General features: G+C 47.3%; 1 protein-coding gene across 2 annotated transcripts in view; it reads right to left on the reverse strand.

Annotated features, from left to right (window-relative positions):
• ALDH3A2 (aldehyde dehydrogenase 3 family member A2) overlaps positions 1-1,478 on the reverse strand; it is a 46,274-nt gene extending 44,796 nt beyond the window's left edge. The window contains exon 1 of one of the 2 annotated variants that reach the window (XM_087883464.1): positions 1,265-1,478. In XM_087883464.1, coding sequence (XP_087739590.1) covers positions 1,265-1,431 — 167 coding nt within the window. In that variant the 5' untranslated portion in view covers positions 1,432-1,478. The remainder of the gene's footprint in view (positions 1-1,264) is intronic. The other variant, XM_060685634.2, reaches the window with a different exon arrangement.
• Between the last annotated feature and the right edge of the window lie 13,561 nt (positions 1,479-15,039).

The following is a 15,039-nucleotide window of genomic DNA, read 5'->3' on the forward strand; positions in this document are numbered from 1 at the left end:
TTCGCTCCACAACCCCCCTCACCTGATGATGATGATGTTGTAACCTAGTTGGGTTGTGAAACATTTTGCAAGAAAACCACCAGCTCGGAGAGCACCCAGGACCCCAGGACAAATTCACCCCTTGAGCTACAAACCTTCTCCGCCCTTATATGCCACCCTGAGTTTTCGGAGAGGGGCGGCATATAAATTTAATTAATTAAATTAAATTAAATTAATTAAATTATCTTCTATTTATTTCTCCTTTCACCCAAAGGAATCAATAATAATAAAAGATTATTAAGTATTGTTGTTTCACAATCAAAACATTGTGAATTAAGGCATGGATCCCCCACACACAGCCCTTCCTTAACCGTTGAAGTCCAGCTGGGCTTCAAGGCAAAGACTTCAACCCAAGAGCCTTGGTGGCGCAGCAGACTAAAGTGCTGTTAAGTAGCACCAGCTGCCTGCAATTACTGCAAGTTCGAATCTCACCAGGCTCAAGGTTGACTCAGCCTTCCATCCTTCCGAGGTAGGTAAAATGAGGACCCGGATTGTGGGGGCAATAAGTTGACTTTGTATAAAAAAGAACACCGCTTTGGTGGGGGGGCGAAAGCCCTACTAAGCAGGTATATACAAAAGTATGAAGGCTATTGCTTAACGCATTGTAAGCCGCCCTGAGTCTCCGGAGAAGGGCGGCATATAAATCGAATCAATCAATCAATCAATCAATCAATCAATGGAAGGAAGAAAGGAAGGAATCTGTGGTGGCACAGTTGTTATAAGGCAGTATTGCAGGTAACTCTGCTCAAAGTCAGGAGTTCGATTCTGATCGGCTCAAAGTTGACTCAGCCTTCCATCCTTCTGAGGTAGGTAAAATGAGGACCCGGATTGTGGGGGCAATAAGCTGACTTTGTACAAAAAAAGAACACTGCTTGGGGAGGCCCGAAAGCCCTACTAAGCAGGTATATACAAAAGTATGAAGGCTATTGCTTAAAAAGCATTGTAAGCCGCCCTGAGTCTCCGGAGAAGGGCGGCATATAAATCGAACCAATAAATAAATAAATAAAACAAATCTCCTAACAGGGAACCTCTTCAGATGCAAACAAAATTTCTCCCAAAGTTGACAGATCAGTGCAAAGGGATTCCAACTTCAGCCTTGCAACTCATGAGATATTCTCTGGGTTTACTGCTTTTCCTGTCTCGGAACAATTTCCCCCCACTTTTAGCTAGACTAAGTTTAAAAAATCTGAAACACTCAACGCAAAGGAAGAAGAAGCCAACTTACCCGGCGCTGAGATCTCGTCCGGAGTGGCCTTTGTCCTTCGCAACCAACAAAATACTGTTGTTTTTTTTTCCTCTCCACCCTTCACAGCCTCCCTCCCTTCCCACTGCATTGAATTTTGGATCTGAGCCCAGGACACTGTACCGTATTCTCATTAAAACACCATGCATGTAAAAAAACACACACAGCTGTGCTCTCCCAAGGAAAGAAAGACAATCTGGAAAAAAAAAAACCAAATTAAATTTAACTCTCTTTCATCTGCAGTTTTTTTTCTTGGTTTTTTTTTGGGGAGTTCTTTTTCTTTTAATTTACTTGACCGAGGGAAGAGAGAGATGGTTTGCTATTGTTGTTGTAGTAGTAGTAGTTGTTGTTGTTTAAAGCTGTTGTGGTGATTGCCACAATTTTTAAGAGCCCGGTTGCAATTCTGGGAGAAAAAAAATAAATAAATATGTGTGGGTTTGATTTTTTTTCTGAGATTCCCGGTGTCTTTCAACCGCTTTGAAATAGAATAAAATAGAAGAGGAGAAAATGCTGGCTGGACAATTCTGGGAGTTGAAGTCCACAAGTCTGAAAGCTGCCAAGTTTGGGGACCCCTACCCTATAGAGACAGTCCTCAACGTACGACCACAATTGAGCCCCAAATTTCTGTGGCTAAGCGAGACATTTTTTAGCTCTTTTTGGCTTTTTGGCTTTTTAGCTTTTTAAGTGTAACTTGGGTTTTAATTGGATTGTTTTAAATTGTGGGTCAAAGCTGTATAATTCTTTTAATTGACTTTAAATTTTGTATTGGTATGTTTTTTATCCTTGTCTGTGCACTGCCCTGAGTCCAATAGGAGACTGGGCGGTATATAAATTGAATAAATAAATAAATAAATAAATAAGTGAGTTTTGCCCCATTTTGCGACCTTTTTTGCCCCCCGTTGTTAAGCGAATCCCTGCAGTCATGAAATCAGTCACCTGGTTGTTAAGCGAATCTGGCTTCCCCCCATCGACTTTGCTTTGTCAGAAGGTCGCAAAAGAGGATCACGTGACCCAGGCACACTGCAACCGTCATAACTATGAGTCGGTGGCCGAGCTTCTGAATTTCGATCCCGTGACCGTGGGACTGCTTGCCATGGCCATAAGTGGGAAAAAATGGTCGTGTCACTTTTTTTTTTCCAGGGCCGTCGTGACTTCAAACGGTCATTGGAATGAATGAACCGTCGTAAGTCGAGGACTCTCTGAACCATTCAAGCGGTTGTCCAATCTCTTCTGAAAAAAAAAATATCTGCACTGGAAAAAAATTCAACCTTATTTCTGTTTTATAACAGAATAAGAAGAAGAATAGAATAACAGAGTGGGAAGGGACCTCGAAGGTCATCTAGTCCAACCCCCCGTCCAAGCAAGGAGACCCTACACCATTTCTGACCGATGGCAGTCCAGTCTCTTCTCGAAAGCTTCCAGTGATGAAGCTCCCACAACTTCTGTTCCATGGGTTGATGGTTCTCACTGTCAGAAAATTCCTCCTTATTTCTAGGCTGAATCTCTCCTTGGTCAGTTTCCATCCATTGTTCCTTGTCTGGCCTTCAGGTGCCTTGGACAATATTTATTATTCATTATTTATTACATGTATTTATATGCCGCCATTCTCCCGAAGGACTCAGGGCGGCGAACACAAGTTAAGAAACATGTACAATAAAATCCCATTTTAAACCAAATAACTAGAATAGCTTGACCCCCTTCCTCCTCTCTGTGGCAGCCCCTCAAATATTGGAAGATGCTCTTTCTTTCTCTCTCTTTCTTTCCCTCCCTTCCACCTTCCTTCCCTCCCTCCCTCCCTCCCTCCTTCCTTCCTTCCTTCCTTTTGCTTTGGAAAATAGCTTGACCCCCTTCCTCCTCTCTGGGGCAGCCCCTCAAGTATTGGAAGATGCTCTCCTGTCTCCCCTGGTCCTTCTCTTCACTGGACTAGCCATGTCTTCTGTCCATCTATGGTTCATTCAGATGTCTTTCTTTTTCTTTCTGTCTTTCTTTCTTTCTTTCTTTCTTTTCTTTCTTTCTCTCTCTCTCTTTCTTTCCCTCCCTTCCACCTTCCTTCCCTCCCTCCCTCCCTCCCTCCCTCCCTCCTTCCTTCCTTCCTTTTGCTTTGGAAAATAGCTTAACCCCCTTCCTCCTCTCTGGGGCAGCCCCTCAAATATTGGAAGATGCTCTCCTGTCTCCCCTGGTCCTTCTCTTCGCTAGACTAGCCATGTCTTCTGTCCATCTATGGTTCATTCAGATGTCTTTCTTTCTTTCTTTCTTTCTTTCTTTCTTTCTTTCTTTCTTTCTTTTTCTTTCTTTTCTTTCTCTCTCTCTCTCTCTCTTTCCCTCCTTTCCACCTTCCTTCCCTCCCTCCCTCCCTCCCTCCCTCCTTCCTTCCTTCCTTTTGCTCTGGAAAATAGCTTGACCCCCCCCTCCTCTCTGTGGCAGCCCCTCAAATATTGGAAGATGCTCTCCTGTCTCCCCTGGTCCTTCTCTTCACTAGACTAGCCATGTCTTCTGTCCATCTATGGTTCATTCAGATGTTTCTTTCTTTCTTTCTTTCTTTCTTTCTTTCTTTCTTTCTTTCTTTCTTTTTCTTTCTCTCTCTCTCTTTCTTTCCCTCCCTTCCACCTTCCTTCCCTCCCTCCCTCCCTCCCTCCTTCCTTCCTTCCTTCCTTTTGCTTTGGAAAATAGCTTGACCCCCTTCCTCCTCTCTGGGGCAGCCCCTCAAATATTGGAAGATGCTCTCCTGTCTCCCCTGGTCCTTCTCTTCGCTAGACTAGCCATGTCTTCTGTCCATCTATGGTTCATTCAGATGTCTTTCTTTTTCTTTCTGTCTTTCTTTCTTTCTTTCTTTCTTTTCTTTCTTTCTCTCTCTCTCTTTCTTTCCCTCCCTTCCACCTTCCTTCCCTCCCTCCCTCCCTCCCTCCCTCCCTCCTTCCTTCCTTCCTTTTGCTTTGGAAAATAGCCTGACCCCCTTCCTCCTCTCTGTGGCAGCCCCTCCAATATTGGAAGATGCTCTCCTGTCTCCCCTGGTCCTTCTCTTCGCTAGACTAGCCATGTCTTCTGTCCATCTATGGTTCATTCAGATGTCTTTCTTTTTCTTTCTTTCTTTTCTTTCTTTCTTTCTTTTTCTTTCTTTCTCTCTCTCTCTTTCTTTCCCTCCCTTCCACCTTCCTTCCTTCCCTCCCTCCCTCCCTCCCTCCCTCCTTCCTTCCTTCCTTTTGCTTTGGAGAATAGCTTGACCCCCTTCCTCCTCTCTGTGGCAGCCCCTCAAATATTGGAAGATGCTCTCCTGTCTCCCCTGGTCCTTCTCTTCACTAGACTAGCCATGTCTTCTGTCCATCTATGGTTCATTCAGATGTCTTTCTTTCTTTCTTTCTTTCTTTTTTCTTTCTTTCTTTCTTTCTTTCTTTTTCTTTCTCTCTCTCTCTTTCTTTCCCTCCCTTCCACCTTCCTTCCCTCCCTCCCTCCCTCCCTCCCTCCTTCCTTCCTTCCTTTTGCTTTGGAAAATAGCTTGACCCCCTTCCTCCTCTCTGGGGCAGCCCCTCAAATATTGGAAGATGCTCTCCTGTCTCCCCTGGTCCTTCTCTTCGCTAGACTAGCCATGTCTTCTGTCCATCTATGGTTCATTCAGATGTCTTTCTTTTTCTTTCTTTCTTTTCTTTCTTTCTTTCTTTTTCTTTCTTTCTCTCTCTCTCTCTTTCTTTCCCTCCCTTCCACCTTCCTTCCCTCCCTCCCTCCCTCCCTCCTTCCTTCCTTCCTTCCTTTTGCTTTGGAAAATAGCTTGACCCCCTTCCTCCTCTCTGTGGCAGCCCCTCAAATATTGGAAGATGCTCTCCTGTCTCCCCTGGTCCTTCTCTTCACTAGACTAGCCAGGCCCAGCTCCTGCAACCGTTCATCGTATGTTTTAACCTCCGGTCCCCTCATCATCCTGTTTGCTCTTCTCTGCACTCTTTCTAGAGTCTCAACACCTCGTTCTCTGCCGTCCCCTTCTTCTTTTGCCCTCCGTCTTTCCCAGCATGAGGCTCTTCTCCAGGGAGTCCTTCCTTCTCATTAGGTGGCCAAAGCATTTGAGTTTCCTCTTCAGGATCTGGCCTTCTAAAGAGCAGTCAGGGTTGATCTCCTCTAGGACTGACCAGTTTGGTCGCCTTGCAGTCCAAGGGGCTCGCAGGAGTCTCCTCCAGCACCATCGTTCTCTAATATAGGCGTACGTTAAGTATGTCTATACACACACTTACACTCCCCCTTTAAACCTAAACATATTAAACTGAAATGGGAGGGCCCAGCTGAGTTTGTGGTTTCTTCCCCAAATTCAACATCTTTTTCACATTGTGGCAATGTCAAATTTTTCACAAGTCACTTTTTTTCAGCGCCGTGGTAACTTCAAATGGTCACTAAATGAACGGTCATAAATCAGGGACCACCTGTATCATAAAACATAGCAAACAAAATATGATTATGTAAAATAACATTCGTTTCATTCCTGTTTTGGGAGGGCGAGGAATTTAAACCTTCCTTCTTCTTCTATCTTTTCTTTTAAAAGTTCCTTCAAACGGATGCCTAAAGCAGACTTTTTTTCAGTCACCGAGTTAGAGTTGGTTTATGTCTCGGAAACCCTGATAATTTTGAGGTTCCCGACGGAAGGTCGGTACACGTGATCCTCGGTTTATGACCACAATTGGGCTCACAATTTCTGCTGCTAAATGGAAGAAGTTTTTTTTTTTTTAAAAAGTGAACCGTGTCTGATTTTAGAATTATTTTTTTTTGCCCTGGGCTCTTAAGCAAATTGCTGCTGTTGTTAAGCGAATCATGCGGTCGTTAAGCGAATCTGGCTTCCCCCCTTGACCCTTGGCTTGTCAGAAGCCAGCTGGGAAGGTCGCAAAAGCGGATCGCAGGGCCCTGGCGGGATGCTGCACCTGTTTGTAGATATAGGCTGGTTGCCAAGCACCCGAATTTTGATCAGTGACCACGGGAATGCTGCAACAGTCGTAAGTGTGAGAACTGGTCATAAGTCACTTTTCTCAGTGTTGTCGTAACTTTGAATGGTCGCTGCACGAATGGTTGTAAGTCGAGGAGTACCTGCACTTGCTAAGGGAACATAGTCTCCAAATAATGTATTTTCTTTGCAAGACAGGCAACAATAATATAATTACAGGTAGTCCTTGATTATGACCACAATTGAACCCCCAAACTTATGTTGCTAAGCGAGACAGTTGTTAAGTAAGTTTTGCCCTATTTTACGACTTTTCTTGCCGCAGTCGTTAAGTGGATCACTGCCGTTGTTAAGTTAGTCACACCGTTGTTAAGTGAATCCAGCTTACCCCTTGGCTTTTCTTGTCAGACGGCCGCAAAAGGGGATTGTGTGACACCTGGACACTACGACCGTCATAAATATGAAACCAGTTGCCAGATATCTGAATTTTGATTCCATGCTCCATAGGGATGCTGCAAAGGTCATAACTGTGAGAAATATGTCACATTTTCAGCGCCATTGTTAACTTTGAACAGTCACTAAACAAACTGTTGTAAGTCAAGGACTGTCTTAGCCACTGTCTCTCCCTTAGCAACAGAAATGTTGGGGGGTCAATTGTGACCATAAGTCGAGGACTACCTGCGTAAATCTCACCCTATTAAAACAGGACCAATTAAGATATTGAAAATGTTCTGAAGTTTTTTTTTTAAAAAAAACATTAAAATTAGAAATTAAAATATTTCATGCTCTTTGAAGACGAAACCTTTGAAATTATAGGATAGTAACCATTTCAAAGGGGCAAACGAGGAGGGAAATGTAAGCCAGTTTAATTTGGCAAGAGTCAAAACGAAACTTGTGTTAACACAAAAATAAAACCGAATGCAAAGTGAAATTTGGAAGGCGTGCAAAATGCAATCCTCGGATTATTGGAGTCTGCACCCGAGGCGCCAGTCCCGAGCTGTTTGCCTTAAAGGGCATCGCCGCCTCCCAAAAGAGCTTAAACAAGCAAGGTTTATAATTCCCTTCCCATGTTTCTCCAAGGGATTCTGGAAGTTGCGATCTCGAAATTATTGGGAAGCTGCCACGGTGAGCCGAGCCAATTAAAAGCGAGAAACTTGGATGGATGAACTGACCCAACAGGTTTTAAATGCTCAATTGGTTTCATTTGAGGAGGGGAATGATGCCAATCTTCTTTAACCATCTCTCTTTCTTTTAAATGCAGCAAACTGCTTTTGCGTGTTTTGAGCAAACAGGCCAGCATCTGGCACCGGATTCGTTCTGCTTTTCGACATCTAATTACGGTTTTGGCTGGCCTGGTCCAGAGTAAGGATTGCTCAAGCGGCCAAAGGTAGCTTTGCAGAAAGAATAGAAATTGTGAATTTATTTGCTTGGTTGAATCATTGTTCGTACTCTAAAAAACAAACAAACCCCAAAATGGTGGGAACTGGAGAGGCCGGCTGTCTTATGCGGTTGGTTGGAAGATGCATCTAGATCAGGGTTTCCCAATCTTGGCAACTTCCACACCCAGAATTCCCCAGCCAGCCATGCTTTAATTTGGGTGGACTTCCACTCCCAGAATCCCCCAGCCAGCATGCTTTAAGATGGGTGGGCTTCCACTCCCAGAATCCCCCAGCCAGCATGCTTTAAGATGGGTGGGCTTCCACTCCCAGAATCCCCCAGCCAGCATGCTTTAAGAGGGATGGACTTCAACTCCCAGAATCCCCCAGTCTGCATGCTTTAAGAGGAGTGGATTTCAACTCCCAGAATCCCCCAGCCAGCATGCTTTAAGATGGGTGGACTTCCACTCCCAGAATCCCCCAGCCAGCATGCTTTAAGATGGGTGGGCTTCCACTCCCAGAATCCCCCAGCCAGCATGCTTTAAGAGGGATGGACTTCAACTCCCAGAATCCCCCAGTCTGCATGCTTTAAGAGGAGTGGATTTCAACTCCCAGAATCCCCCAGCCAGCATGCTTTAAGATGGGTGGACTTCCACTCCCAGAATCCCCCAGCCAGCATGCTTTAAGATGGGTGGGCTTCCACTCCCAGAATCCCCCAGCCAGCATGCTTTAAGAGGGATGGACTTCAACTCCCAGAATCCCCCAGTCTGCATGCTTTAAGAGGAGTGGATTTCAACTCCCAGAATCCCCCAGCCAGCATGCTTTAAGATGGGTGGACTTCCACTCCCAGAATCCCCCAGCCAGCATGCTTTAAGATGGGTGGACTTCCACTCCCAGAATCCCCCAGCCAGCCTGCTTTAAGAGGGGTGGACTTCCACTCCCAGAATCCCCCAGCCAGCCTGCTTTAAGATGGGTGGACTTCCACTCCCAGAATCCCCCAGCCAGCCTGCTTTAAGATGGGTGGACTTCCACTCCCAGAATTCCCCAGCCAGCCTGCTTTAAGATGGGTGGACTTCCACTCCCAGAATCCCCCAGCCAGCATGCTTTAAGATGGGTGGACTTCCACTCCCAGAATCCCCCAGCCAGCCTGCTTTAAGAGGGGTGGACTTCCACTCCCAGAATTCCCCAGCCAGCCTGCTTTAAGAGGGATGGACTTCAACTCCCAGAATTCCCCAGTCTGCATGCTTTAAGAGGAGTGGATTTCAACTCCCAGAATCCCCCAGCCAGCATGCTTTAAGATGGGTGGACTTCCACTCCCAGAATCCCCCAGCCAGCCTGCTTTAAGAGGGGTGGACTTCCACTCCCAGAATTCCCCAGCCAGCCTGCTTTAAGAGGGATGGACTTCAACTCCCAGAATCCCCCAGTCTGCATGCTTTAAGAGGAGTGGATTTCAACTCCCAGAATCCCCCAGCCAGCATGCTTTAAGATGGGTGGACTTCCACTCCCAGAATCCCCCAGCCAGCCTGCTTTAAGATGGGTGGACTTCCACTCCCAGAATCCCCCAGCCAGCCTGCTTTAAGATGGGTGGACTTCCACTCCCAGAATCCCCCAGCCAGCATGCTTTAAGATGGGTGGACTTCCACTCCCAGAATCCCCCAGCCAGCCTGCTTTAAGATGGGTGGACTTCCACTCCCAGAATCCCCCAGTCTGCCTACTTTAAGATGGGTAGAGTTCCACTCCCAGAATCCCCCAGCCAGCCTGCTTTAAGATGGGTGGACTTCCACTCCCAGAATCCCCCAGTCTGCCTACTTTAAGATGGGTGGAGTTTGATTCCCAGAATTCTGGGAGTGGAAGTCCACCCCTTTTGAAGCATGCTGCCTGGGGGATCCTGGAAATTGATAGTCCCCATTCAACAGTGAGAAACTCTTGATGTAAGTGAGGGGGAACAATTTTTCCCATTGCCCCTGGGACACCCCACCCACCCACTCTTAATTTCAGCAGGATCTCTGGAAGACCAAGCAATCTTTCCCTCTTGCTTATCCCATTTCAGTTCATCCTTTCTGGCTGCAATCCTGTTCAAAAACAACTGGAAGAAAGAAAGAAAGAAAAAAAAAAAAACGGTACATGGGTGAAATCTGTCACTTGAGGCTGGAAAAATTGCTGGCTTGATTGAAAAGGATTTTGCACAGTGTTGTCCGGGATCCTGGCATTTTACGGGATAAAAGGAGAAGGTTCATTGCTACCTTAAGGCCTGAGTAGTCTTAAAATTTCGGAGGGTGGAACCGTGGGAGAGAAGTGGAAAACAGAAGATAAACGGAATAGCAAGCTCACAGTATTTAGTGTCAAGGCCGGGATTACAGAAGGGCGTGGGAAACTTTTAATGAACTTTTAATTTTGAATTGTTATGGTCTTTGCCTCTTTTTAAATATGTAGGTCTTTGGTTATTCGGGTCTTCTCCCACGTAAAATTGGAGGTTTCTTGGCGACGTTTCGACGAAGTCTCATTCGTCATCTTCAGGCTGGTGTTCTCGGCTTCGTGCTTCCAGGAGCAATGTGAGATCGCAGCTGTCTCTTCCTTTTAACTGCTAGTGGGGGTGTGAGCTGATTGGGTGGGAACTTGGCTGTGTTCTGATTGGGTGGAGGTGTGTTCTGATTGGTTAGGGGCTTGGCTGTGCTCTGATTGGATGGGGGTTGGTTGTGCTCTGATTGGCTGGGGGTGTGTTCTGTTTGGGTCGGGGCTTGGTTGTGCTCAGCTTAGTCTGAGTTGCAGGGGGATTTGAGCTGGTGAGCTGTGTTGTTGTTGTTTGGCTTCGTGCGATCTCACATTGCTCCTGGAAGCACGAAGCCGAAAACACCAGCCTGAAGATGACGAATGAGACTTCGTCGAAACGTCGCCAAGACACTTCCAATTTTACGTGGGAGAAGACCCGAATAACCAAAGACCTACATATATATATATATATATATATACATACCATTTTTATATTTTAATATTTCATTCGTATGCCACCTGGAGTCCTTCTGGGAGGAAGAACCACGGTGTTTAAAATTTGAGAAATCAAAATAAACTCAGTTGCTAAAGAGGATTTATTCTTCTCAATCCGAAGCAGAAATCGGCTTTGTTGATATCCCAAAGTGATCGTTTTGAAAAGCCAGACCGAGATTTTAATCACACGTTCCGTCTTTCCATCCAAGGTTTGTATTGTCCTGACTTGCAAAATTAATTAATTAACCAGGAGTCTGGTGGCATCACTTCTAACGAAAGTTGTTTCAGGTTTTTGTGAACTGCCAAAAATGACAAATCATGTAATTTAAATCCCGATGCTTTCAGAAGCCTTAATTTTCATTTCATTTTTTCATTTTATTAAATTTGTATACCGCCCTACTCCCGAAGGACTCAGGGCGGTGAACAGCCATAGAATAAAACATATAGATACAAAATTTAAAATAGAATAAAACAGATTAAATAATTTGGCTGAATTTTAAAACCCCAATAATTTAATCTAATAATCTAATTGATGAAATAAGAATGTCTTGAGCGCACAATGGAAGGTGTGCAGATCCGGGATCCTCTGTATCTCTGGGGGGAGCTCATTCCAGATCGTCGGTGCCCCCACAGAGAAGGCCCTCCCCCTGGGGGCCGCCAGTCGACATTGTTTGGCCGACGGCACCCGGAGGAGCCCCTCTCTATGGGAGCGAACTGGTCGGTGGGAGGCTATTGGTGGTAGTAGGCGGTCCCGTAGATAACCAGGTCCTAAGCCATGGAGCGCTCTAAAGGTGGTAACCAAAACCTTGAAGCGCACTTGAAAGACCACTGGGAGCCAGTGCAGCTCGCGCAGGAGAGGTGTTACATGGGAACTCCACGTTGCTCCCATAACCACCCGCGCGGCCGCACTCTGTGCCAGTTGGAGCCTCCGGGTGCTCCTCAAGGGGAGCCCCATGTAGAGAGCGTTACAATAGTCCAGACGGGAGGTGACGAGGGCATGAGTGACCGTGCGTAAGGAGTCCCGATCTAGAAAGGGACGCAACTGGCGGATCAGGTGAACCTGATGAAAAATCCTCCCGGTCACGGCCGTCAGGTGCTCTTCTAAAGACAGCCGTGAGTCCAGGAGGACGCCCAAGTTGCGAACCCTCTCCGTGGGGGCCAATGATTCGCCCCCAGTAGTCAGCGATGGCACCAGCTGACTATATCGGGACGTCGGAAACCACAGCCACTCGGTCTTGGATGGGTTGAGCCTGAGCCTGTTCCTCCCCATCCAGATCCGTACGGCCTCCAGGCACCGAGACATCACTTCAAGGGCATCATTGGGGTGGTCTGGGGTGGAGATGTACAGCTGGGTGTCATCAGCGTACTGGTGGAACTGCACCCCGAAACCATGGATGATCTCACCCAGCGGCTTTACATAAATGTTGAACAAAAGGGGCGAGAGGCCCGATCCTTGTGGCACCCCACATATAAGGGGCCTCGGGGTCGACCTCTGCCCCCCAGTCAACACAGACTGCGACCGGTCGGAAAGAAAGGAGGAGAACCACCGTAGTACGGTGCATCCCACCCCCAACTCTTCCAACCGGTGCAGCATGATACCATTGTTGATGGTATCAAAAGCCGCTGAGAGATCTAATAGGACCAGGACAGAGGAGCACCCCCTGTCCCGAGACCTCCAGAGATCATCCACCAACGCGACTAATGCCGTTTCCGTGCTGTGCCCAGGCCTGAAGCCCGACTGGAACGGATCTAGATACATCGTTTCATCCAGGTACTGGGGGAGCTGTCGCGGTACCACACTCTCAACAACCTTCGCCACAAAGCGAAGGTTGGAGACTGGACGATAGTTAGCCAATACTGCCGGGTCCAGGGAAGGCTTCTTGAGGAGAGGCCTCACCACCGCCTCCTTCAAGGCGGCAGGGAAGACACCCTCACCCAATGAACCATTTATAATCCCCTGGAGCCAGCCTCGCGTCACCTCCCAGGAAGCCAGCACTAACCAGGAGGGGCACGGGTCCAACAAACATGTGGTCGCGTTCAATCTACCCAGAATCCTGTCCACGTCATCTGGGGTCACAGGATCAAACTCATCCCAGATAACATTCTCAGGACCTGCCTCCGTCATCCCCGCTGTAATAAATTTTGTTAAGTCAGAAATGGGGCTACTGGACTCCTTCCTGATTTTTTTCCGTGTTTTTTCATATTTTGCAATTTTAAGACGTCTAAGGTTCAACTCCCAGAATTCCCCAGCCAGTGTTTTAAAATGGGTGGACCTGATCAGTTCCTGTGCTGGCTGGGGAATTGAAGTCCATCCATTTTAAAAAGACTGGCTGGGGGCTTCTAGAAGTTGAAGTCCATCAGAGGTGGGTTTCAGCAGGTTCTGACCAGTTCTGGAGAACCGGTGGCGGAAATTTTGAGTAGTTCGGAGAACCGGTAGTAAAAATTCTGACTGGCCCCGCCCCCATCTATTCTCTGCCTCCCGAGTCCCAGCTGATCGGGAGGAAATGGGGATTTTGCAATATCCTTCCCCCCCCCCCGGAGTGGGGAGAGAATGGAGAGTTTACCGTATCCTTCCCCTGGAGTGGGGTGGGAATGGAGATTTTGCAGTATTCTTCCCCTGCCATGCCCAAGCCACTCCCACCAAGCCATGCCACGCCTACCAAGCCACACCCACAGAACCGATGGTAAATTTTTTTGAATCCCACCACTGAAGTCCACCCATCTTAAAGGATGCAAGCTAGGGAATTCTGGGAGTTGAACTCTGCATATTTTACTGTGCTGGCTGTGAATTCTGGGAGTTGACCCATCTCAAAGCATGCTGGCTGGGGAATTCTGGGAGATGAAGTCCACCCGTCTTAAAGCATGCTGGCTGAGGAATTCTGGGAGATGAAGTCCACCCGTCTTAAAGCATGCTGAATGGGGAATTCTGGGAGTTGAAGTCCCCCCATCTCAAAGCATGCTGGCTGGGGAATTCTGGGAGATGAAGTCCCCCCATCTCAAAGCATGCTGGCTGGGGAATTCTGGGAGTTGAAGTCCCCCCATCTCAAAGCATGCTGGCTGGGGAATTCTGGGAGTTGAAGTCCCCCCATCTCAAAGCATGCTGAATGGGGAATTCTGGGAGTTGAAGTCCCCCCATCTCAAAGCATGCTGGCTGGGGAATTCTGGGAGATGAAGTCCACCCGTCTTAAAGCATGCTGGCTGGGGAATTCTGGGAGATGAAGTCCACAGGGTATAATTGGCAATAGTTCCTCACCCCTGCTATAGAGGGCAATTTCAAAATTAGAGATGGGAAGCCCTGAAAAAAAAAAAAAAACTAGAAAAATGGGGGTGGGTGGGGAAAAACAGGGTTTGTTTTTTCTTTCCCCCCAAAGCCATTCGGGGACACCCCCCCCCCAGAAATTATTATGCTTTTTAAACCCTGTTTTTTTCCTGCAGGCCTTCCCATCTCTAATCAAGATCCAAGAGGACCCCCGGTAAAACTGGAAGAACAAACCAGGATTAGCCAGACGAAGCTCAACTAGGCCCAAATCCAAAGACTGTGAAGTCAAAGGCAGGAACAGGGATCAGGCTATCATCTGATCACGCCGTGCCAAGGGAAGCAAGCCCGTCACACTTCCAAGGGTGTGTTGCAGCACAAAAGGGCACGAGTTGTTTTGCAAGGGAAACTATGGCAATATGTGTGGGCAAGTGTCCCAGTTCAAGGTAATCTCTTTAGCCACCTGGCCTAAATTAACCCTCCTCTTGATGGAAAGCAGCGGTTCAGCGTGGGAAGGATCCTTCTTGGCCTGATGGTTCAGGCCAGGGTTTGTTTTTCAACCTGGGTAACTTTTAAGGCAGGGCTCTCTAAGCCTGGCGGACTTCAACTCCCAGAATTCCCCAGCCAGCTTTTGCTTTGCATCCCACCACTGAAGTCCAGCCCTCTTAAAGCATGCCGGCTGGGGAATTCTGGGAGTTGAACTCTGCGCATTTTACTGTGTTGGCTGTGAATTCTGGGAATCAACCATCTTAAAGCATGCTGGCTGGGGAATTCTGGGAGTTGAAGTCCACCCATCTTAAAGCAGGCTGGCTGGGGAATTCTGGGAGTGGAAGTCCTCCCCTCTTAAAAGATGCTGGCTGGGGAATTCTGGGAGTGGAAGTCCTCCCCTCTTAAAGCATGCTGGCTGGGGAATTCTGGGAGTTGAAGTCCACCCATCTTAAATCATGGCTGGCTGGGGAATTCTGGGAGTGGAAGTCCTCCCCTCTTAAAAAGATGCTGGCTGGGGAATTCTGGGAGTGGAAGTCCTCCCCTCTTAAAGCATGCTGGCTGGGGAATTCTGGGAGTTGAAGTCCACCTATCTTAAAGCATGTTGGCTGGGGAATTCTGGGAGTTGAAGTCCTCCCCTCTTAAAGGATTCTGGCTGGGGAATTCTGGGAGTGGAAGTCCACCCTTCTTAAAGCATGCTGGCTGGGGAATTCTGGGAGTTGAAGTCCACCTATCTTAAAGC

The sequence above is a fragment of the Pantherophis guttatus genome, chromosome 1 (assembly GCF_059756535.1).
Source record: "Pantherophis guttatus breed Tessera chromosome 1, ASM5975653v1, whole genome shotgun sequence".
NCBI classification, from domain to species: domain Eukaryota; kingdom Metazoa; phylum Chordata; class Lepidosauria; order Squamata; family Colubridae; genus Pantherophis; species Pantherophis guttatus.